The sequence below is a fragment of the Hyaena hyaena genome, unplaced genomic scaffold (genome assembly GCF_003009895.1).
Source record: "Hyaena hyaena isolate Hyena2069 unplaced genomic scaffold, ASM300989v1 scaffold_1, whole genome shotgun sequence".
In the NCBI taxonomy this organism is placed as follows: domain Eukaryota; kingdom Metazoa; phylum Chordata; class Mammalia; order Carnivora; family Hyaenidae; genus Hyaena; species Hyaena hyaena.
Window position 1 is genome coordinate 1634620 of NW_024080633.1, and position 25723 is coordinate 1660342.

Here is a 25723-nt window from a genome sequence, read left to right on the forward strand (position 1 = left end):
TGAGCCACCCAGGTGCCCCTCCAGTAGTTATTTTTCAGTTATAAAAGTAACATACGTGCCTATTTCCCTGTTAACCCCGTGAATACTTCTCACTCCAAAAAGGGGTAAAGCAAGACCAAGCTGGTGTAGTCACTGAGACAGGGCATGTGTCACAGAAAGTGGCACAGGTGGGAAATATTAATGGCTTCAAAGGAAGTCCAAAAAAGGAAGGAATCAAGGACCCACAGCAGGATGGGAGGAGTGGCGAGGATATTGGGGTTTTAAGGGGGATTCTTCCCCACTGGAGATGAATATGCAAATTACAGCATCTTCTGTTCTTAGCTCCTCCGATATGTCCTATAAGAAGCCCTGGGTGGTTGGAGCACGCATCTGCTTTCGGCGTTCCCTGATACCCTCTTGGGTGCGAGGGGACGTATGAAAGTTATCTGGGAGACTTTCTCCAGCAGAATGAGACCCCAGAGCCTCCCCCGCCTCCTCTTTCTCTCTCCTGTCATACGATTGTAAACCAATTTCAACATTAGTCTCTACAAAGTCAAAAAAGCATATCTGAAGCCAGATATCACATTCTAAAGCCCAATAATACTGGGGTTATCCAACGTTTGAGATTTTTGCCACTTCTGTCCCCCGTAGGTCTAATAGAAAATTGAGCCTTAGCTCTGTAGAACTCAAAAAAATATATACTCATTTCTCTGCTATTCACTGAGAAGCTTATGAAAGAGATATTTGAGAGGTATAAATATTCGAGCATCTTTTTGTCATGATCATTATGACGGAAAGAGAGGAGATGAGCTTCCCATTGCTGGAGTGTTCCAGTATTTTCAATAGTGGCCCCATATCTGAAAGTCTTTGAAAGTGGATGTGTCATTCTTTAACTGTTACTGCTATTGATAAAAGGAGCAGTGTCAGTGCACAATTTTAGGGATCCTGGATATGACTAACAAGTGAGTTGAGCTCACTAAAACTGACTACCCAATTGATTCTAAAATGATAACATGTGAGTCCAATGTTAGATGGACAATTTATTCCTTCTTATTTATTCACCAGTTCTGTTTTTGCCCCAGTTCCATGATGTCATTTGGCAGAATATGGTTCGATCATCTCACAGAGCATCTAATTGATGAGATCGGTTACTGAGTAACCAATGCTGAGTACCATTATGCTCGGTGGTAAAAGCAGAAGCAGTGATTAAGTGACTGGCTACTGGACCACACAAGCCAAATAATGAAGTTTAAAATATACATTGTTTTTTCATTCACAAGTGGAAATGGACTAAGAAGGACTTACTCCCGATCTTTGGGGAGAAGGCAGGAGAGTTGCTGAAAAGACACCAATGTGGCCTCTGATAGGTTAAGAGCTCTCTCATCCCCTCCCCACTCCCAGGAACTTTTCTCTGAAAGGGAGTTTTTCTCTGTAAGAACATCTTAGGAAATCTTCCTAATTCCATCCCTCATCCTCTCTCTGAGCATTGAGTGTTCCCGTTAGCAGAGCTCAGTTTCTCACACCATTTTTCTCAAGTGGTTTTGACCTTTCTGCTCAGATTTCTTTGGAGCTAGTATTTTGGTCACATCATTTCCTTGGCATTTGAACCTATTTCACCCTTGCTTGCTTTTCTGTACCCCATTTTTTCTGTCCATCTAAATTCTAGCTCAGCTATACCTCTCCCTGCCACTTAAGTGCCCAGCCCTGAGCAGAGCCTCTTAACTGGTGAAGGAATCAAATTCTGACCACGAATTAGGCTCACTGAAGACTTCATTTCCAGACTTGAAGAGCCAATAAGATATTTCAGCAACTCATCACTTCATTAGAGTGTGGGGAACCTAAATCCCATTTTTGCTACATGCCCAATTTTCTGAAGTAAGGGCATGGTCACCTTGAGAAATAATTCTTTCTGTTTGATCCCATGACACTTGGCTCCAATTAAGTCAACTTGCTGCCACCCATCCTCTCCATTTCCCTCTTTCCTCCAAGGCTGAATTCAAGTTATTTTCAAGCGCTTGACAGTGCTGGACCAAACAACTCCCCTTCTTCCATGTGTAGCAAGAGATGCCGATTTTCCTCAGCAACAGTTTGACTTGGGACTTCTCCATTTGCAGGTTCATCCAATATGGTGACGGGAGAGACCAAGAGCTTCTTTAGCTTTGCAAAGTCAGTAAGTATCCACACCTGTCAAATGTACTGGGGTAGTGTGGCGACTCGCACGTTGGGAGCTCCCCGTGTAAAGACGTTGACCTAATAACCCAAATCTTGTGTGTCTGCCATCTGCATCATTCGTTTTCCATAGAGCCCTCGTTCCATCCTGCTCATTACACGTGGGCAAGGCTGCGTGCATACTCACGCTGCTTTGCCTAGATGAAGCAGAGAGGTGCCAGCCTCAGAGAAACTCAAAAACGCTTTATTTTGATGTCAGCAGAGATCGCTTAAGTTTCTGTGCTTTCAATCATGCGTCAAAAATACACTTGGCATTTTGGGCATTTTATTTGCCCCACGGAGAAACCAAGCTTTCATGTGGCCATGCTCTGACTGGCTCTCTGGGGGCTCTTAAGATTTCTCTGTCTCTCCATTCTGCTGAGCTGGAGATACAGACAGGAGCCTGCAATTTCAGCAAGCCCCCAGGGTGATTTAAGACACAGGTAGATGTGTGAACTACTAGCTTCAATAATCATGCTCTGAATGTCACGGTTACTTTGCAGCTAGGAAGCCACGCCCCTGGACATTCCAACCTACTCAGATCTGTATTCCTACCTAGAGCAACACTTGCTGGAACCAAACTCATTTGGGCTTGAACTTCGGTTTTTACCACTGTCCCCTCAACAGGGAATTGCTGCGTCCTGTGAGAGCTTGCTTTTGTCCCCTCCTCTCCTCTCCTCAGCAGCACTGATAGATTCACTCACTTTCCAAGTATCTTTTGAGCACCTGCCACGTGGGCAAGACACCAGGGTATTTCAGTGGATGAGATGGGTTCATTGTAGTCCCTTGTGACACCTACCTTCTAATGAGGGAGACAGACTGAAATAAATAAAATCTATGAAGAAGATGATTATTGTAAATGGTCATAAGAACTCTGAAAGGGATTGGAAAGAGGGTGCAGGGTAGAGTGGAGGCATTTTGAATAGGGTGGCCAGGGAAAGCTGTAGAATGGGATTTAGAAATGATTCTAAGTGTGGCACTCCGGGGTATTCATATGTCCCTTAAAGTGCCAACATTGGATGCGCAAGGCTTCACCCCTAACCATTCCCTGGTTCTGGATTGGTTAGGACTCCCTGTCCTGTGTGATTAGAATTAAAGGGGCTGTCTTTGCATCAGAACTTCAGAGTTCAGGCCAAGGATCACTGCAACTACAGAAGCTAGGAAGCAGGCATGGGGTGTGACGAAGGATGCTGTCTGAGCAGGTCCTCTGAAGATAGGCTTCATGCCACTCACAGCTGTTTTGTGGCTGTGGCTGTAATTAACGCGATGCCGACAGCCTGCTGTGGGTATCCAAATTGATCCCAAATTACATGCAATTGTAAGAAGTGTTTTCCCTTTCTCCCCTAAACGCACAGTCACAACACACAGTGTTAATGAAATAATTGCAGTGTGCCCAGGTTCAATAAAAGCTCTCATAAAAACATGGCCAGGAGGGAGGGTGAGCTTCTCCCGCCTGAAATAGGGGTGCTGATCACAAGAATGCTAAATAGTTGGAGGTCAAGCATGACCTTTCAGAGGCCTGGTCCAATACTAGTTGGTCAGTTGGAAGCAAAATGAAGATAAGGCATGCCAAGGAGTGGAAGGATGACTTTGTTTTAGAAGGTTCTAGAAAGGAACGTTCTTCTATACATTGGAGAAAGGCTTAGATATTAAAGGCATACTTGGAACCATCCAAGAACTTCTCACTCGGATATCCTAAGTATGTTCTACCTTAATACCCTTGCAGAGCTCATACTCACTCTTGGCTGAACATGCCATTTGCCTTTAGACCATAAAGATGGTTTATGATGGTTAACACTTAGAAAGCAGCCTGACTCCAAATCCAGCACTCTCCGCCAAACCAAAAACATCCCTTCCAACTTAAGATAATAGAAATATTTTATATTTTGAGAAATATTTTATATTTCTATTTAGAGGTCTATCTAGAGACCTATTCCAGGTCAGACACTGTTGTAAGAACTTTGTATATATTGACACATTTATTCATCATGACGACCCCATGAGGCGCTGTAGGCAAAGAGCATAGAGAGGTTAAGTGACTGGCCTAAAGTTGCACAGCTAGTAACTGGCAGAACTGGGATTCAAAACCAGGCATGTGTCTCTAGGACCCGCTGGACTACAACTGTGCAGAAATTGCAGAGCTGGCAGGCACTCATTTCACGGACATTTCCTGAGACGTTGCAGGTGCTTTGTGAAACAAGTCATTAATCATTTCTCTGCCTTGTTTTTGCCGCAAGCAGCCCAGGGCCAAATACGTGTCTCTAGAGCTGGCCTCCAGGCCCTTAGGGAGTGCACGTTAGTAAAGAATTCTGTGCGAGCATTTTATCCCTGTTTTTGACTTGTCTTTCTCACACATATGCTCCTGACAATATGATTTTCCCACTTAAAAAATATATATATATCAAAATCTTTGGTGAGCTTTTACGATCCAGGAAAGGCAGGGTGTAAATAAATGCACCTGTAATGTAAATATTAGGAATGTTCCTAAGGACCCATCACGTCCCTCTTGGCCTTTGCATTAAACTGTTAACCATTTTGCCTTAGAGCCTTCTAGAAACTAGAACGTGGGATTTCTAAATTCTAACCAGCACCAAAGAAGATGCAGTTAAATCCGAACAAAACAGTTGGATCACCATTTCTGTAGTTTGTTAATGGAGTTTTAAACTTATTTCATGTCTGGCATGGGGGATGAGAGGCTGGAAAAGAGATAGCTGTGCTTTCTGTGTGTCCCCCATCTAGGACTTGAGCAGTACTGGCGTCTGGGGCTGGACTACTCATTATTGTGAGGAGCTGTCTTTCAGCACCATCCCTGGCTTCCACGCGCTAGATACCAGTAGATTCTCCTCCCTTCCAGTCCCATGACAAAGACATCCCCAGACACTACCAAACGTCCCATGGGCAGTAACACTTTCCTCAGACAAGAACCGCTGGCTAATCCCTACGCTGCGGTGTCTCGGTTCTGTCATACTTTTCCGTCTGCCTATATTAAACTCCCTGACTCTGTCTCAGCTGGATTCTTGCCCGGCTCTCCAGCCGTGCCCTCGCTGCCCCTGGGGAAGCTGCCCCTGTGGCTGCATCATCGTCCCACCAAGTCCCCACCACACTCGGTGGCCTTCTATGACACCCCACCCCTTCGCCAACCCTGTCACTGCCACCACCATTCACACACTAAACTCTCCCAGAAAGCAGAGGGGCAGTACCGGGCACTGTCTGTAGCTGAGGGAGACGAAGCACATAGAAGAACGGGGGGCTCAAGTGGCGGAACCAGGACTCGACTCTAGAGCAGATGGTCCTCACCCTGTGCCTTAATGTCCTGATGGCACGTGGCCTTTTAATTGTTTTCGGAGTGTTTGTTTCTTGCTCGCACCCACACCCTGGGCTCTGCTCCAACATGTCACCTTGCAGTCACAACACTGCTTAGCTGAATAGCTGCTTTAACAAATACCCCAACAAGTGCCACACTTGGCCAGTGGGACCCAGAACCTGTGGCCCTGTTCTTCGCCCGCAGTGCTGCAAACACGGCTGGCTTCTTTCCCTGTAACTGACACCTTCTCTCCTTCCAGTGGTGGCAGGTGGAGAAGGTGAACCCCATCAAGCTCTATGAAGAGAACAAAGTCATCGCAGGATTTTCCCTCTTAAATCTGCTCTTCAAACAGGGCCGTGCGGGCCTCATTCGAGGAGTAGTGGACAAACTCACTGGGCTCTACAACCAGAAGAAGATCAAGCCCGTGGTGGACTCCCTGTGGGCCCTGGAGGAGGTAAGAATGGTGTTTCCCCTCTCCCCCCAGAAAATAATGTGGTTTTAGTCCAGGGAGATTTGGGCAGCCAGAATAAAAATAATCTTTTATGCAAAGGTTATTCTCCAGGTTTGTTCGTTTTAAAGGACGGTCCTAAAAGTCACTGTCCTATCGTATCATGCTTTGGATGTAAGATACACTTTGAGTTCCATAGTGGTTCTCAAATCATGGGCCTTAGCCTACCATCTGAATCTCTCTCAGGCCACCAAGTTTTAGTGGGTGTGGACGATCCACCTGGGTTCTAAGAGGGTGTGAATATTGCTGCAACATCGTTTATATTATCACCTTGCGGGCATAGGACATCAAGCCTGGGGCAGACCGTGGCTCAGAGCTGAAGTGTCCATGTGTTAAACCCAGATGCTGGGAGACCCTGGGAGACAAGATGCTGGTGGTGGCTGTCACAATGGGCATTGTGATTATTCATGAATTGTCAGATCTGTATTGGACTGTTTACGTTAATCAATCTGCCAAAAGTTCTAGTATTTGAAAGTGTTCGTTAATCATGAAAAAAAATCAAGAATCCCTAATAGAACCTTCACTAAAGTGTGAACTGGCTGCATTGGTACAGGTAGAATGTGCTAGGGGGGAGGTTGGATCTAGAAAATTCTCCAGGATCAGGGAAACTTTGGACATTTGTGGAAGCCAGTCATAGTAGCTATCTGTGGGGAGAAAAACAAAGAAGTATAGCCTAGATTTCAAGGGGGCATTTCACTGAGAAATCTTCCTAGGTCAGGCTGTTGGCTTTGGGAAGCCATGAAGCCCTTGAGAAATATCTTAAAATATGTGGGAATGTATTCTGTGTGTGGCTTTTGCATTTTGCATGAGTGAGTGCCTTGCAGTACAAGAACTTTTTTATACTTTTGGGAATCACAGACATCCGTGAAGAAAGCTGGCAAACACAATGGTTTGTGGAACAGAGAGTAGGTATTGTCCTGACAAGGAAGCTAGTGCTATTTGCCTAATGAGCTAGGTTGGCCAAAAAAACAATGGCTTCCCAGAGCACAGAAATCGCCTCCCAAAAAACTTTGTGAGGGTCCACGTGTAATCATATAGGACTGGTCCTGGATGTTGTATATGCTTCTCTGATCTTGCAGTATCATGGATGGTCTTAAAATAAAAAACAAAAAAACCCATCCGCCAAAACTCTTGTGTCTTATGGTGAAAGAAATACATGCTTATTGTAGGAAACTCCTAAATTAAGAACAAAAGTGTAATGAGAACATGAACGGCAAGTCCACACTCCAGAGACTGGAGAACTGTCACATTTGGGCTTGCATCCCTCCAGTCTTTTTTCTTTTGCAGATGGTCACTGTGATTCAGCTTCTTGTTAAATCAGATAATCATGCATTCCTTCGGCTGTGTAATTTCCAAGACAGTTAGCCTCTTGTTATACTTTCCTTGAAAAACGTTTTTAATTTACCGAGTCAGACATCTGTACGGTATTCGCTGTGGAATCTCAGTGGTATGGAAGGGCTGGACTACATGGGTACCGGTTCTCAGGGGTCAGGAAGGAGAGAGAATTGGAGGTGGTCAGGACCAGGGCTAAGCGATGAACTTGACGAAGGAGCAAAGAAGGGGGTTATACTTAAACTCAGTGTTCAAAAGGGATTCAACAAATCTGGAAGCATTTCAGTGAGAGTTGAAAGCCAGCAGGGGTCCAGTTGGCCTTGTGGGTCCTTATTCTAGTATTTGAGATCATCTCGCGGTCACAAACATGTACTGAATAATGACAATGTCCCAGCACTGTGCCAAGATACCTGGGCTTCACGGCGGTTACATTTAGAGGGAGGGGGAGGGGCAAAATCACTGAAGTGGACAAAAATCAGCAGGGTATTTGCCAAATGTAATAAATTCCTGAAAAGAATTAAATCAGGGTATATGCAGGCAAGCAAGTGGACTAGAGGGGCAGTTTCCACAAAGCAGTGATTTTCAACTTTTTTCCTTCCTACCACCTCCTACCAGACTTTTTATACTTCTTTTCCTAATGGATCCCCTCTATTATATTTTAATATCACAGGTATATCATCTCTCTCTATCAATTCCCTACCTCTCCTCTAGCTATCTGTCTTTCTCTTTATGTCCTAGATGTATATCTGTGCTTTACAGATTATAGGAGTAAGATTTGGGGGTGTCTTGGTGGCTCAGTCGGTTGAGCGTCTGACTTTGGCTCAGTTCATGATCTCACTGCTAGTAAGTTTGAGCTCCGTGTCGGGCTCTGTGCTGACAGCTCAGAGCCTGGAGCCTGCTTTCGATTCTGTGTCTCCCTCTATCTCTGCCCCTCCCCCACTCACACCCTAACTCTCTCTCTCTCTCTCTCTCAAAAATAAATAAAACATTTAAGAAAAAAAAAAAGTAAGATTTTTTTCATCCTCCAAGAACCAAGAACCAATTTTCACTGCTTTCACCGGTTGAAAATACATGCTGTTGAGTAACTTCAAAGAAGAAAGGGTAGGTATCATTTGAGCTGGGACATGAAAGAGGCAAAAAGCTACCAAAAAGAGCCCGGAAGGCAGAGAGACCCACAAAAGTAAAAGGACAAGAATGGGAAGGAGGGGCACGTGGCCAGTTTCCACAGGCTGGTGTAAGCAGGTGTAAGGAGTACCTGACTAGGTGAGCCGGGGCCAGATGGGCATTTGAAATTTACCCTAAGTCCCATGGGAGGCTGCCAAAGGGTCAGGGTCAGGAGGGGCCACATGGTGGGAAAGACTAAAAACCGTGAGCCAGGGTCCCAGGCTCCAGCTGCCTAATAGTCAAGGACGCTCTCCATCCGACTTGGGGAGGGGAGGGGGCACTGGCCTGGATGAAGTCAGGACTGGCTCACCAAGGATGCAGAGCAAAGGCTGTCGGGACCAGCGTTGACCAGAGAAGAGAAAGCTCCGGCTGGCAGCTACCTACCATGGACTGAGTAGTGGGTCATATCCAGGCAAGCCCAAGGCCTTTATTCCAGATGCTTCCCAAATCCACCCACTTGTTCTCTCTACCCACGGCAGTGTGAGCTGGCTTCCCTCCTGCAGTGAGCTCCTGACTGGGCCCTCACTTCCACCTTGCGCCTCTACAGGGCATTCTCTACCCAGCGACCCAAGTGGGCTTGCTACTGCCTAACCCAGACCACGTCCACCCTGCTTACAATCCTCCCTCAGCTTCCTACTGTGCCTGGAATACGGTCTCAACTCGTTCCCGGGCTGTAGAGACCTGCCCAGCCTTGACACCTACCCTCTGGTCATCTTCTCGTCTACCTCGCCTCCCCCAGCCTTCAGTGGCAGGCATGTCCCTGGTCCTGAAAGTACTCAGGCCTTTGGGAACAGAGGTGTGTTGAACATTCCTCTTCCAGGTTTTCTCAGAGCTGCTTCCTTCTCATCATTCATCTCTCAGCTTCAACGTGACCTACAGAGAAAGGCCTTCCCAAAGCCCCTCCTGAAAGTACCTTCACAGCCACCTGCCCAGGCCATTCTCTCGCTTCTTACTCTGCTCAACATTCTCCATTGTATTTACCGCTGGTTGAAATGACCTTGTTCATCTTTTGGGGCGCCTGGGTGGCTCAGTCAGTTAAGCGTCCGGCTCTTGATTTCGACTCAGATCATGATCTCATGGTTCGTGAGACCGAGCCCCATATCCGGCTCCACACTGACAGCACAGAGCCTGCTTGGGACTCTCTCTCTCTCTGCCCCTCCTCCTACTCAGGCTCTCTCTTACACACTCTCTCTCTCAAGATAAATAAACAACAACAACAAATTATCTGTTTATCTGTTGACTTGTTGAGACTCTTGTCTCCCTCCCAGTAGGAAGTAAACCCCAGATGAGGAAGGACCCCACCTGTGCCATTCAGGACCCCAGTGCCTGGCCTGGAGTCGATGCTCAATAAACACACATTTCATGAGTGAATTGATGAATCTAGCAATATACGGAAATATGACTAACTCGGTGTTTTCTACGTTCAACAATAAATTGGTGAACAATATTTGTTGCGCGAATGAATGAATGAATGAATAAAAAAGACATAATAAAACAAGGTATTAGTACTTTAAGACAACTTGGGCTTGATTGACATTTTAGCCACATCATCCTTTGCTAGGGGTGGGGTTGCCCTGTGCATTGTACGAAGTTTAGCAGCATCTCTGGTCTCTGCCCACTAGATACCAGCTGTGGCAATAAAAAATATCTCTAGATGTTGTCAGATGTCCCCCGGATGGGATAGGAAACAAGGGCAAAACTCCACTAGTTTAGAAACACTGCTTTAAAGGAAGCCATATTGGTTAAGATACTTGCTAGGTAAACAAAGGAATTCTAGGTTCCCATCGACAGCTAGTCATCCACTCGGGGGAGACAGACAGCTGCTGCCTGTTTGCCAACAAAAATGTCCACAACCTCGCATCAGGAACACCCACCAACTTTGTGAGGGTTCTTTTCTACAATATTTACAGACATCTGTGTAGAGCTGCAGTTGGGCCAGACCCAGCTATTTGTCAAGCCCATGCAGCTCTTCTGGGCTTGCGGAGAATAGAGCATGCTTATTACTTGCGAACCTCAGAAGGATGACCATAATGATTTCCCCCCCACTTCTGGTAAATGATTTCACAAAATTGCTTTTCAGGCTAGCTCTGTGACTTCATCGATGGAATCGAAAGCCCATAGGGATTAAAAGAAAATTTTCTTGGGCTCTCTGAGCCCTCAGACTAGAAGATTTAATAATTTCAGAAATGATTTAGGGTTTCTTTTTAGCCATCTGTCTTTGACTTTATTGTAAATTTAATACACGAAGCAGAGAGAAATCCTCCAGCATCAGATTTGCCTCCAGATATTAAACGTGCAGCTGTACATTAAGTTAGAAAAAAGCTCATCTTTCCAAACAGTTCAGAGGTGGGAAAGGGATGAAAGATACATATAGCTGTCAACTGAGAGTAGTGACATTGTTGAGACCTACTGTGTGCTAGTAAGTACTATTTCAGTATGTCAAGTGTACAAAAGAGATAGACCTCTTGGTCCCTGACCCTCAAGTTTATGATTTAATTTCTGAGAAAATACCAAGGTGTTCAGTCGCGGGGTACTGCTTTCAAGAGCAACTTGGATTCGAGAACTAGAGAGAATAATGTTGTAAAGTAAGAATGAATGCTCAGAGGCGGCTCCAAGAGTGGGGTGGGGCTTGGTTGAGATCGGAAGGATACAAATTATTTCCATGATGTTGGGGTTAAAAAAAAACAAGGTGTTACGAGCAGGAAGGACAGTGACAAAATCTCAGAAGCAGGAGTGAGTATGGGGTAGGTGAGGTTGAGAGGTCTGAGCTAAACACAGCCAAGGGGGCTGGCTGAGGAGGGGAGGAAATAAGGTTGGTTTGGTCAATGGAGTCAAATCCTGGAGGCATTCACTGTCAAGCAGAGTAGGAGCTGATGTTGTAGGTGAGGTGATTGCTCTTTGAGAGCATGGCCGAAGGAACATGGCGCCATCTGATGGTTTCAATTCCCAGAAGCCCTTCCTGGTCCCAGAATGACACTAATAAGATACACCTGGGCTATATGGCCATGGCCTCTGATTGAAAATGCCTTTTCCCAGGGAGCCTGGCTTAGTCGGTTAAGCATCTGACTCTTGATTTCAGTTCAGGTCATGATCCCAGGGTTGTGGGTTTGAGTGCTGAGCATGGAGCCTACTTGGGATCTCTCCCTCCCTCTCTCTCTCTCTCCCAATCTCTCTCTCTTTCTCTCTCTCCTTCTCCCCCTCCCCGTCTCCTCCTCCCCTGCTCATGGGCTTGTTCTTTCTCTCTCTAAAATAAAAAATGTAACAAAATAAAATGCCTTTTCCCATCTGCCATCCAATAGCAAAGGGAAGACTGTTATGAGCTGAATTGCACACCTGTTCAGATTCCTCTGTGGAAGTCTTAACCCTCAGTACCTCCGATGGGATTGTATTTAGAGACAGGGCCTTTAAAGGATTAACTAGGTTAAGATGAGGCCTTGGGGTGGGCCCCAATCCAGTCTGACTGGTGTCTTCTAAGAGGAGGCAATTAGGACATACACAGAGACACCAGGCCTATGCACACAGAGAAAGCACGTGAGGACCCGGTGAGGAGATGGCCATCAGCAGGCACAGAAGAAGGGCACCAGAAAATAACAGCCCTGCTGGCACCCTCATCTGGGACTCCCAGTCTCCACAAGTGTCCGAACAGGAATTCCTGTTGCTTAAGCCACCCAGCGTATGGTATTTCATTATGGCCGCCCCAGCACAATGGATCGAGTGTTGCGTGGAGATCTTGGCGGTCTTACCCTTTATTGAAGACACTGTTTGTAGTATGTTACAACATGATATACATAAACATGTTTGCACTCTCCACTATGGTACCACTATCCACATGTGGCTATTTAGGTGTAAATTAATTAAGTCAAATTAGAGATTCAGTTCCTTAGTGGTACTAGGCACATTTCATGTGGTCGATAGCCACCTGCGGCTGGTGGCGACCATGTTAGAGCGTGCAGAGATGGAAGACGGTGACTGTCATTGCAGAAATCCTCCTACAGCTGATCTATGAGATGATGTCATCCTTCTGTTTGAAAATAGGAAAAAACTTGCCTCCCTAGCAATCTGGCATGATTACCTTTTAGTAAATTATGTTAATTATGCCCTTCCATGTAGCTCTCTCTTTGCCTTGACTGAAGTTCCCTATCCAAATGCAGTCACTCATGCAAGTGCCCCTTAATCCACATTTTATTTCCCCTGCATTTCCCCCTTCATGTTCATAGTCGTGGTTTAATTATATGTGTGTCTTTCATCCTATGCCATCACAAAACCTGACAGAGATGGGTCTGCCTACAAGAATCAGTGAAAAAAATAATAATATGATGCTGAGCTTGTTAGGGACACTCATGTGTCCTGGAGCACGAGTGTGACTTGATAAGAGACAGATTAATGTTGAAGATGAGCCGCAGAGGGTGGAATGACCCAACAGACAAGGCTGGGTGGGGAGTGTGATGGTCTATTTAAATAAACGGCAGGCTTCAAGTCCAACACCAGACTGGGAAGTTAAGGGAAGATGAAGCCAGGCATCGGATACGGTTGTTCAAACCCAAGCTAAGGAGGCAAAGATTCAAAGAGAAACTGTGGAAAGTCCTACGTGATTATGGCAGGTGGCAGCTGGCCAGTGAGGACCTCCTTTAAAGATTTAGGAGCCCCTTCTGAGGCACACGGTTAGGGGTAGGGAGGGCATTTTATAGACATCACCCAAAAGCAGGCAATGTGCGCTGTATCATGGCACACTGGTTTGGAGGATGGACTGGGGGGCAGCTGGTCTGGCCAAGAGGTCACTGCAGATTTTTAGGCCTGGGTAGGTGAGCCCCAGACAAAAGTGAGGAGCAGTGGAATGGAAGAGAATAAGCAAGTCAGCGTCATCGGAAATGATGGGCATTGGAAATAAAAGATAAAAGAGAAGCAAGACCAGAGATGACAAGTGGTCTTGTAACCTGGGAGACTGGGGGGGGTGGGGGGCAGCAATACCATTTTACTCCACAGTGGTAGACGCTGCCATGAAAAAATGTGATGAGCTTAGTTGTGAATTTGGCTGAAGGTGACGGTAAGACACGGGGGTGGAGATGTCCACAGGCAGTGCACACCCACAATCACACGGAGGTGGGAGAGGAGAGTAATGACTATTACTGTCACTAACTGCTGCTGTCGCTGCCATTTCGAGAGGGTTCACTGTGTGCCAGGCACTGTTCTAAATGTTTCATGTGTATGAAGTCATCTGAACTCCCCAACGACTCTGAGACCCAGCTGCTATCTCCCCATTCTCCAGGTCACAAAAATGAGGCTTTGGGGAAGTTACACTTGCCCAGTTCTCCTGCCCGTATTGAAATTAATGAAAACTAGAAGTCCAGGGAAGTCTGATGCAGGGAAGTTTTTGGAAAAAAATGTCAACGAGTCGACTCATTGAATGAAGGAATAAGCAAAATAATCACGTAGGTGGACAACCGTGCCACGTAGTTTTCCAAGCGGTTTCCATGAAATAACTCATTTAATCCCCACGGTAACCTCGAGTGGTGGCTGCTGTCACTGTCACTGTGGCCCAGATAAGGAAATGGACTTAGTGAGGGAGAAAGGTGCCCCAGCTCGCGCAGCTGGTACGCGGCCAGGCTGGCAAGTGCGTGCCATGGACGGTAACTTCTCCTGCAGAGAGAGGAGGTTAAGGCCAGGACGGAGGCATGCCCCAGCCTTCACGACAGCAGGGAGAAGGCGAGGTGTCCACAGACAGGGCGCTGGTGGACCGCCATGGCCATCTGACAGGTCATTAGTGTTGGCCGTGCCTCTGACAAGCCAGGAAGCACGCAGAGGAGAAGCCTTTGGATTGGGCGTGGGGGCGGCGCTGACCTTTCAGAAAGCCCTCTCAGTAGGATGATGAGGGCAGAAGTCTGGCTGCAGAGGGTCAGGAGGGAACTCGTGGGTAAGACAGGCTGGCAGCCAGCACACGCCTCCCATTCGGCGCTGAGCAGCACACATGCCCTGGAAATAGGCAGGCGGGGCCGGGTGCAGAGCAGAGCTTTAGAAAGTAGATGAGTGGTTGCCCGGGGCAGGAGACTTCGGGGGGGTGGGGGGAGGAGGATGGGAAGGGACCACTAAAGGGTATGGTGCTTCTATCTGGAGGGATGAAAATGTCCTAAAATTACTGGTGGTGGTGCTTGCATGACTCTGTGACTCTACAAAAGACCATTGCATTATACATGTTATGTGTATTGTAATATACTATATAGCATCGTGTGCAGATTGTATCTCAACAAAGCTGTTATGCTAGGGGAGATGCAGAGAAAGCCTGTGAATATTATGTATTTGTCTCTTTTAGAGAGAGAGCACGAGCAGTAAGGTCAGAGGCAGAGGGAGAAAGAGAATCCCAAGTAGGTACCACACTCAGCACAGAGCCCAGTGGGGGGCTCGATCCCACAACCTTGGGATCATGATCTGAGCTGATACCAAGAGTCAGACGCTCAACTGACTGAGCCACCCAGGCGCCCCAAGAAGGGCTGTGTAAAGCTGGGATCAGGAGAATTGGGAGAGGGGAAGAGGTACAGCTTGGGGAGTCCAGATTCCCAGCCCCAGTCCTGATGATATCCCATCTGCATGGCCTTGCAAAACCATCCATTTAGCTGGGTCCCTTCCCCTAGTTTTCAGATGATGAAACGGAGGCCCCAGAAAGCAACTGATGTTGTTTGTTTTATGTCCCTAACCTTCATTTTCCCTTTGTCGTGCATCCTCCTTTCTCACACATAGAATCCTAGATTTTTCAGTTCAACACAATCACCACCGGCCCCCCGCCCCCCACGCGCGCGCACACACATTCCCAATCTCCACGCACACTCTCCCTGCAGAGCGTGGAGACAGAGCACTGGCCAGCTTCTCCATCCGTGGTGGGCTGACCAATGGCCGCTCAAGGTGTCCACACCCTAATCCCTGGAGTCCTTGACTGGGTTACCCTGTAGGGCCAAAGAGACCTTGCCGATGTAATCAAGGAATCTGAGGGGAGGAGATTACCCTAGAGTATCTGGGTGGTATTTTAATCACAAGAGTCCTTGTAAGAGAGAGACGTGGAGCCGGAGTCGGAGAAGGTGATATGACAAAGGAAGGCGAGGGAAAGAGAGGACGTGATGTGGGGCTACGAGCCAAGGAAAGCAGGCGTTTGCGGAAGCTAGACAGGGCAAGGAAGCAGATCCCCCACCCCCACCCCACCCGAGGCCTCCAGAAGGAACCAGCCCTGCAGACACCTTGATTTTAATGCAGGGACCGTCTCAGGCTTCAGACCTGCAGAACTGTAAGAGCATGCATCTGTGCTCTGCGTCAGGCTACTAAGTCTCGGGTGGTTTGCTACCGCAGCCACTGGGGACAAAGACGCCATTTTACAGCTGCAACACAGAGGCTGAGCTTTGAAAACGCACCTGCAGGTGGGAAGACATGGGTCCACCCTCCAGGAGCAGCCGGGGCGGCAGGAGTGAACAGCCCGACAGTTGCGTAAGCAAGATGTAAAACCCACAGGGAGAGAGCTGGAGGCGTGACCTTGGCACTCGCTCCCGCCTGGGCACAGGCCCGGAACCTGGAGGGAGAGGGGGTTGGCGCATCCGAGCACAGGAAGGAGGCGCGTCTGGTGGAGTATGAGGGGATGCGGAGACCAGGAGGCAGGACTTGAGAGGGGGAGGGGAGGAAACGGAGCAGGTAGAAACTCCCACCGCTGCCCACTTGTGCCGTCCTCACCCTGGCTCCCTGGACCCTCGTGCCCCCTTGCCTGTACTCATGCTGTTCTCTGTTTTTCCCACCTATCATGCCCTTCCCTCGTCCGTGTCCTGTGACATTCCTGCTCCCCTTTCAAGATTCAGGGGCGGTGCTGGCTCTCCTGCGAAGGATCCCCAACACCCCGCAGTCTTGCCCTGACCCCCAGCCCTGAGTAAGGAAGCCCTGCTTCTGGGTCCCCTGGGTTTGCCTCCTTCAGCAATGTGTTTGGGGACAGCTCCATGTGAAACACGGAGAAGATAATGGTCCCTTCCATCAGTTTCTAGGTGGAGGAATCAAATGACCTGATGCCTGACAGATAGTAAGTGCTCGCTGGCTATTATTCTTGCGATGCAATGCAAATGTGTCCCCCACAGAGCTGAGATCTTGGGGGCTGGGGATTCTCACGCAAGATACAGAGCAAGGAGAACGCAGGATGTGCTGTGCAAAAGATTTCGGGGGCCTCAGGGCAGGTGCTCCATCAGCCTGGTGCAGCGTCTATCATCCAGGCTCTAAGCAGACAATTTTGTCTCCACCAGAGACCATGGCGTGTTGCAGGATTAGGTTTATTCCCAGCTAAGCGTCCCTGCTTAGAAGTCTGGGAGCTCAGCTCTGAATACATTTCTGTTATGAAGAAAATGATCGCTTTTGCTCCACGCCTGTCGTTTGGCTGAAAACTGGATTTTGTTGTGAGCCAGGGACAGAGTCAGTGTGAGCTGTTCTTGGCCGTGTTTTTTAAAGGGCCAGACAAAAACCCACTGCTTCCAAGGCTAGAGATGTCTGCTTGCTTCTGTTTGCTTTCCAAGTCGATGAAGAGTCGCTTTATAGGCCTCATTTGCAAGGTGACAGCAGAAGGCCGTTTTCAGATGTTTCCTGAGGTATCTGGACTGAGGTGTGAATCGCAGATTCTGACCTTATTATCTAGAAGCAGGTGAGGGAGATAAGTGCTGCAGACCAGGATCGTGTCAGCACTAGAAAGTACACTGAAGTTGGGAAACATGTGAGGGAAGGGCATCCTGGCAGACAGGCGTGCTGTGGGTGTGGCCTCCAATTCCACCTCCTGCTGGAATTGGAGCATCCCTTTCCTCTCTGAGCATCCCTTTCCCCCACTGAAAATGGGCTGTAATAACCAAGAGCCACAACCTTCATGGCTTAAGAGACACAAATGTATCATCTCTCGGTTCTGGAGCCCAGAAGTCCCAGATCCAGGTGTCTCCTGGGTTAGTTCCTTCTGAGGATGGGGAGGGAGAATCTGTCCCAGCTCCTGGGGGTTCACTGGCATCTCTGGTGTCCCCTGGCTTGTAGACACATCATCCCACACCGTGTCTGCCTTCGTGTTCACCTGGGGTTCTGAGTGTCTGTCCCCAAATCTCTCCTTGTGAGGACAGCAGTCGTTGGAATAAGGCTCTCCCCACTCCAGTGCGACCACATCTTAACTGATTATATCTGCAAAGACCCTCTTTCCGGACACGGTCACATTCTGAGGTCGTGGAGGTGAGGACTTCAACATATGAATTTTCTGGTGGGGGATCTGGGGACACGGTTCGGTACACAACAAATGGTGAGTGAGACACACTCAAACTGGGACAATGTTTTGTGAACTGTACGGGCCTGAAGAGACGACGTTTTGCATAAGGGTTAAAAGAGCAGGCTACACAATGGGGCCAAAGCCTCTTTCCACTGGTTACAGCTGTGAGTCCTTGGGAAACTCACTTCTCTGGGCTCCCTGTCTTCATCTGTGAAATGGGGATAATGGCAGTGTCCACCCTATGGGCTTGTTGTGAAAATGTCCTAGACGGTGCAGGACAAGGTTGTGGGCATGTCCTGGTGCCCCATAAAAGTCAGTTCTGTTACCATCTCAGGAGGGATGGGGGGGGCCTGTCTTCCTGATTCTTGTCATTATTCCTCCCAGGGCTGTTTCCCCCCTCGCCCCCCTTCCCCAACCATCTGCCACTATTGTGATGTGAACAAGCTTTACTGGTACCCTTGCCTTTTGCTTTAAATTTTTTTTAAGTTTATTTATTTTGAAAGAGAAAGAGTGAGTATGGGAAGTGCAGAGAGAGAGAAGGAGAGAGAATCCCAAGCAGGCTCTGCGCTGTCAGTGCAGAACCCCAGACGGGGCTTGAACTCCGGAGATGTGAGATCATGACCTGAGCCGAAGTTGGACGCTACCTGACTGAGCCCCCCAGGTGCCCCTTGCCTTTTGCTTTTACTCACTTCCAGAGGCATCTGTGGGAGCTGCTTTATGGAACAGAAGCTCCAAGCAGCAAAAATGATAAACACATGCTGGTGTTTGGATCCGCAGATCCGCCAACCACTAGACTCTGATTACTGAACTGTCGGCTTGTTTGGGGAGCTGCCGCCCAGGAAGGCACCACGCTCTGGTTAGTCATTCCACAAACTCTGAGTGAGCAGCTGCTTGTTAGTCCTAGGCAAGGGACAGAGTAAGGATGGCGGCTCAAGTGTGATGTCTGAATGCCGTGTGTACTGGCTCATTTAGACTCACGGCGATGCTGAGTGCTATAAGGAACTGTTATTTCCTCACTGCATGGATGACACTGAGTGGGGTTAGTGGCTTGGACGAGGTCGCGCAGACAAAGGTGGTGAAGCCAAAACTCAGCTCCCAAGCTGACTCTCTCCTGAAGCCATGCTCATGGCCATAGCCTTGGCCCCTTCAGGAGTTGGGGGGGGGGGGGGCATTTCCTGAACCCTTCACCCTGCTTGCCCCATCTCCCTGATGGAGGCCTCTTGGTTTGGGCAAAGACGACTGGTATTCAAGACCTTGGTTCATCCGCCCCTACCGTCTATGACTGCAGACGACTTTGAATTGCAGGCCTCAGTTTTCTGGATCTGTAAAATGGGGCTGATAACCCTTGCTCTTCCTGCCAGTTTTAATGCCTGCTGCAAGCCATACATAGGCTGTGAACTGCACGCTGTCTAGAAATGCTGTGGGGTTGTACTTAACACAGCTTTAGTTCCTTCCTTTCCACCTCTCTTCCCAAATGTGTGTCATTTTCACGGCTTCCCTGACACATATACAGGCATTATTCTACAGTAAATGGGCTCAACAACCCCCCACTGGATGGGGATAGCGTGAGGGTGCCGACAGCCACGTGATGCTCGCCGCAACCCTCTGTAAGTGGCGTAGTTATGTCCATGGCTCAGATAAGGACGGAGGCTGGGGGAGCTGATGCCTCTTCCAAGACACAGGACTCTGCAGGCAGCATGGACTCCAAGGCTGCTCACTGAATTTGCTACTTGCCTTCCCCACCTCGCCCCAGTAGCTACAAAATATGAACTCCTCGGGCTAATTTCACTGCATTTCTATTGCTTGGCGCTTGGACGTACTCCAAACGGTCACTTTTACCATCCAAACCACTGAATGCAAGGCTGTGCTGGGAAGTGTAGACAGGAAAGTTCAGAGAGGTTGCTCATTGCACAGCATTTTACTGGCCATTTTGGCATCAAGCCCCACAGTAAACCCACAGTGACAGGCAGGACAAATGACATCATACCCATCATACAGAATTTTTAAAAGCCTGGGTGGCTCAGTCAGTTAAGCGTCCAACTTCAGCTCAGGTCATGATCTCCAGTTCGTGAGTTTGAGCCCTGCGTCGGGCTCTGTGCTGACAGCTCAGAGCCTGAGCCTGCTTTGGGTTCTTTGTCTCCCTCTCTCTCTCTGCTCCTCCCTCTCTCCCTCTCCCTACCTCTCTTTCTCAAAAATAAATAAACATTAAAAGTTAAATACAAAAGAGAGGCACCGTGCAATGTAATTTGTATACGGTACCAGAAGCAGGAATCCAAGCTCGATTTCTTATCTTGGAGCTCATGTGTGAGTGTGCATATGTGTGTTTGTGTGTGTGCTTTGCTTACTATGTTGCCTCTTTCCCAAGAATAATTTTTTCTTACAATTAGAAGAATTCTATAAATACCATATAATCACAATATACGATATTTAGAAAGTAGGAGAAACGAGACCACCCACATTTGTACCACCCTACACAAAACTGCTGTTACTGTTTTCATGTAGCCAATTCCTGGCTTTGTTTCTACACTGCCCGCCCCCCCCCACCCCGCCCTGGCTCTAGTCGTCAGTGCCCAAGTGTGCTCAACAGCCTGTGTGAGCAGATTAGGGGTGTGTGAGGATGCCTAAGTAGGAACAGAGGGTTACGACGAAATGAGGGAGGTGTTTGCTTTGGCCCACTGGGGGCGAGGGCTTCTGCGTACGACTTTCGGGGTCGCACAAACATTCAGTCCATACCACTTCCTAATTTCCCCAGAGATACGTAGAGCGACCCTTCTTTTCTTCCTAACTAACACAGGAATTTCAGGCAAACCCTTGTGCCTTCAATACTGTTTGGGCTACTTAGGGATTCCTTCCTTGACCCACTTTCTATTTAAGAAAATGCTTTTTCAGTTTCCACGCAGTTACAAGTCATAATTTTTCATTCATTTGTGAGCCACTTGTTAGCTCCAAACTTGCATTTACTGAGCGCCTACTATGTGCCAAGCCCAGAGCTAGGAGCAGGAGAAAGCAAAACACCCTGCCGGTGGTAAAGCAGGCATGTAAACAGACAATTAAAATAGTGTGTTGCACGCTCAAGCACAGGAGAGTTTCACAAGAAACAGTGCTGGCCAGTAGGAGGAATTGGACTCTACCTGAATGGTCACATGTTACGAAAGGCTCTTCTGGGCCACCCCCTACCTATCAGGGGACCGGCTTTATTTGCACGCCTCTTCTGGGCAGCCTGTGGAGACAATGGACTGTTTAAGTGCTCCAAATCTGGAAATAATTTTCCTACAGCTCAAAAAAAGTTGTTGGCATGGCTTCATTATCTTTAAGGGAAAAAAGAATTTGAGGCTGCATCAAGAAAGAAAAAGCAACAGCTGAGAAGAGACGCCTGACATTATTCTCACTGTGCTCTTTTTGCCAAGATTCTAACTTTATTCTCTGCATTTAAAAATGTGGCCAGGGGCAGGGAGGAGTGGGGTGGGGGGCGCCTTCGTGGCTCAGTCAGTTAGGCATCTGACGCCTGATTTCGGCTCAGGTCATGATCTTGCAGTTCGTGGGTTCGAGCCCTGTGTGGGGCTCTGTGCTGAGCGTGGAGCCTCCTTGGGATTCTCTCTCTCTCTGCCCTTCCTCAGCTTACACTCTCTCTCTAAAATTACATTAAATTTAAATTAAACTAAAAAACGTTCACTGGGAGGTTTCTTCAGATCTTCCTGGAAGGAAACAAAATATGGCATAGTCCCTGCTCCCGCCCCACCCCAGAGATCACTTTTCTGTTCAGATCAAGTTTTACATTGTTGCCACTTGGCTACCAGTTTTCAGCGCCCTCTGTCACCCCGTTTTGCACAAGTTGACTTTCTTTGCTGTTTTCTCGGCTGGCAGCCTTCCCCGCATCATTATTCTCTGTTTATGTCATCAGATGCATTTAGGTGTGTTGTGTTAGAGGATCGTCCGTCCGTGCTTTGCAAATCTGACTCACGCTTGGCTTTCAGCACCCGTGCCCGTGCTTCCCCGGACGTGTTAGTGGGCTTCTCCCAGACCTGCTGTGTTGAGGAGTAGGCCTTTTTAAAAACAGTCATTGGGGCGCCTGGGTGGCTCAGTTGGTTAAGTGTCCGACTTTGTCTCAGGTCATGATCTGATGGTTTGTGGGTTTGAGCCCCGCATCAGGCTCTGTGCTGACAGGCAGCTCAGAGCCTGGAGCCTGTTTCAGATTCTGTGTCTCCCTCTCTCTGACCCTCCCCTGTTCACGCTGTCTCTCTCTCTCAGAAATAAACCATTAAAAAAAAAAAAAAAAAGTCATTAAAAAGAGTCCAGAGCAGCGGCTGCCGCTTCTGTCACGGACATTGCAAGCATTTGCATCGGATCTAGGTGGTTTGGGCTTCTATTTGCTACAGGTTTAATTTTTCACTTTACCCTGCCTGTTGCTGGACTTTCCTCATACTAGCCACCTCTGCAGTTTTCAGGTGGCCTTGGCACGCATCGGAAGTTACTGTCCCCCTCTTCCACCCGACAACGAGTGTGGAATGAGTAAGTCCTCTCAGAGGTGATAAACAGGACACTTTTTAAAGTGCTTTCTTTGGGCGCCTTGGGTGGCTCAGTCGGCTAAGCATCTGACTTTGGCTCAGGTCATAGTCTCACGGTTCTTGAGCTCAAGACCTGTGTTGGGCTCTGAGCTGACAGTTCAATGGAGCTTGCTTCAGATTCTGTGTCTCCCTCTGTCTTCCCCTCCCCAGTTTGCACAGTCTCTCTCAAAAATAAACATTAAAAAAAGAAATAAAATAAAAAGTGCTTCCTTGGGGGCACCTGGTGGCTCAGTTGGTTAAGCATTCAACTTCGGCTCAGGTCATGATCTTGTAGTTTGTGGGTTGTAGCCCCTTGGTGGGCCCCGTGCTGACAGCTCAGAGCCTGGATTCTGTGTCTCCCTCGCTCTCTGCCCCTCCCTCACTTTCACTTTCTTTCTCTCTCTCTCCCTCAAAAATAAGCATTAAAAAGCAAACTTGTAAAAGGTGCTTTATTTACTCTTCTGAAAGTTTATTGATCCCTACCGTGTGCTAGGAAATGTTATGAAGAATACAGCATCCTGGTGTCTTAGTTTCCAGAGTCTGGAAGGAGAGAGGTCTCTGATGTAGAAATCCATCCATTCCAGTACCGTGTGGTTCTGTTGGGAGTACAGCATGACCAGGTCTGGGGAAATCAGGCCGGGCTTCCAAGAGGAGGCAATGCTTGATGGTTCTCCATCCTGGGCCATTTCTTTCTTCTCACTGTGATTATCACAACAGGAGGGTCATGTGACAGATGTCAGTGGGACATCTGAGGGTCATGTGACAGACTCAAGAGGTCGCCTTAGGCTGGGTCGGCCTCAAAGCAGAGCCTGCGGTATAGGCTTGCGTGCAAACATTTATGTGAGAAGCCATCTCACGGAGGAAAGGTGAGGGAGGAGGACATGGGGGAACGGAACAAAGGATGTGTTATCAAAGGCGGCTACAGCTTTGGAAAGTGGTTTCCAGTGCGTTCTTCCCAGAGACTGAGGCGCGCCCACAAGGAGCCATTAGCAGGAGGAGGGAGAGGAGGGTGAGGGTTGACGCGCAGAGGCAGCGCTCAGGCACGGAAAGATTCAGAGTCCCGGTGGTGGGGGTCCAAATTCTGTCTCATTCTGAGCCTTTGTCTCCTTAGCTGCCAAAGTCAGACTGGCTGTGGGTGGATTCCACGGGCAAAGCCAGCTAGAGTTAGCTTGATTCTCAGGCAGGCTTAGGAAATGCGTCTCCCAACTGTCTTCCTAGGACACCAGAGGGGAAGTGTTATCACTGACTGTTAGTCCGCATTAGTGAAGGGGGTGCCACAGGCACCAACTTCCCAGTACTTCTAGGCTGTGCATGCATGTCCCCCACCTTCACATCAAGGACACCTCGGGGTGAGGCACACGGAGCCCGAGACGCTGCCCAAAGGGGGTCTACACCTGTGTGGTCCCAGCGGCAGGAGCCGGAGTATGAAGGGGACCCACCTCTGCTGTGCAAGAGGGGTCCGATATGATGAATACTGTGGAACAAGACAGATTTGTAAAGCGGCGTATGTTGTGAGAGAGGGCACAGGAAGCCCCCAAAAGGAAGTACACACGGTGGTAGGCTGGCAAACGCTTCCACAACTGGCCTTGGAGAAGAAAGCCCTGCTACGTCTCTCTCGCCAATTTCCGTGGTGTAAATACTCCCGTCGTGATCCAGAGCAAGTCATTAATGCAGCATCACTGCCTGTGCAGCCAGGAAGAGGCACCCACGTTCGGCGGCTGGAGCCAGCTTCCCTGCTACACATCCCCATCCCCGGGCCCCATGGGTTGGGTGACAATACAGTCACTTGGGGGGTGCGTTCCGCCAGGCACGGAGCTCAGTCTTGCTGGCCTCCTGTGTGAGGAAACCCTGACTACGTGCCTGCTGGACCCCTTGGAGCCATAGAACTGGGGGGAAACGCTCTCAGAATATTCCAGAATGGTTATGTGAGGCTGTATCTTAGAAACATCAATGTTTAGGCTTCTGGCCTGCCTCGGGTCCATTTCTGCATAATTCTTTAGGCTTCTGTTTAGCTCTCATTTCTTGGATGCTTCCACCCCACCCCACCCCCCAGCCTCCTCCGGCTCAAGTCCCTCCCGTGTGCTCGTCAGCACCCTGTACTTCCAACACTGAGATACAGAGTCTTTCCATTGCCCATACCCCCCACTGAACTGTGAGCTTCCTAGAGGCAGGGGCAGATATTGTGTTGAGTTTTAGATTCCCAGCACTTAACTTACTAGCTCAGTGCCTGACACCTCACAAATGTTAGTTTTCCTCTTCTTCTCTCCCCAAGGAAGGAACTCTGAGTTGTGCCATGTGCTGTGTTTGGCCCAGAGCTGAGCACTTTAGGTCTATGACTAGCAAAAACCCAACTGTGTTTCTCAGCATCAGTGGCTAGAGAGACAGGGGGCCCCCAATCCCTGTTTCCTGCCTGTGCAGGGAGAAACAAAAGCATAGAGTAGCAATGACAGATTGGAAAAACAGCTCAGACAACAATAGCAAAGCCATCCTAAGACCCTACATGATTAAATGTCAAGCGAAGGCCCCGATAACAGTAGCTGTCAGAGCTCAGAAGAAGCCAGAACGCTCAGGGAACACGCAGAAGGGTAGGTGGTCATCATCTGGTAGCAATGACCTTTCTGTGGCTTCAAATAAGAAAGGAAGAGGAGAGGGGCACCCGGGTGGCTCAGTCGGTTAAGCATCTGACTTCGGCTCAGGTCATGATCTTATGGCTTATGAGTTGGAGCCCCTCATTGGAGTCTGTGCTGACAGCTCAGAGCCTGGAACCTGCTTCATATTCTGTGTCTCTCTTTCTCTCTCTCTCTCTCTGCCCCTCCTCCCCTAAAAATAAATAAACATTAAAAAATTTTTAGGGGCACCTGGATGACTCAGTTGGTTAAGCATCCGACTCTTGGCTTCAGCTCAGGTCATGATCTAGTGATTTCAGGAGTTCGAGCCCCACATCAAGCTCTATGCTGGCAGCGCAAAGCCTGCTTGGGATTCTCTCTCTCTCTCTCTCTCTCTGCCTCTCCAGCTTTCTTTCCCTCCCCCACTTGCGCTATGTCTACCTCTTTCAAAATAAATAAACTTAAAAAAAAGAAAAAAAAAACGAAGAAAAAATTTTAAATAAAAAAAAGAAAGGGAGAGGAAAACTGAGAAGAAATGAGCCACAGGAGGGTGTGGGCAAAGGATGATGCTAATAAAAACACTATAATAATAATAAAAATACAAAACACACTTTGAGTATTTGCTATGAACTGGGTATGGTCTTAAACACTTTAAATGCGTCATATTTCATTTAATCCTCACAATAACCATGGGAAGTAGGGTATTTAGCCCTGTCCCATAAGAAAGAAAACGAGGCACAGAAGAGTTAAGTGACTTGCCCAGGGTCACACAATAAGACGTGAACGATAAGGCAATCACTTATTTTTAAAGAGGGTTTTTAAAATTAG

At 48.2% G+C, this 25723-nt stretch overlaps 1 protein-coding gene across 1 annotated transcript in view; it reads left to right on the top strand.

The window, feature by feature from the left end:
• The window catches only part of VAT1L (vesicle amine transport 1 like), a 150871-nt gene that overhangs the window by 71632 nt on the left and 53516 nt on the right, over positions 1-25723 (top strand). The window contains exons 6-7 of the mRNA XM_039223466.1: positions 2094-2149; positions 5751-5945. Coding sequence (XP_039079397.1) covers positions 2094-2149; positions 5751-5945 — 251 coding nt within the window. The remainder of the gene's footprint in view (positions 1-2093; positions 2150-5750; positions 5946-25723) is intronic.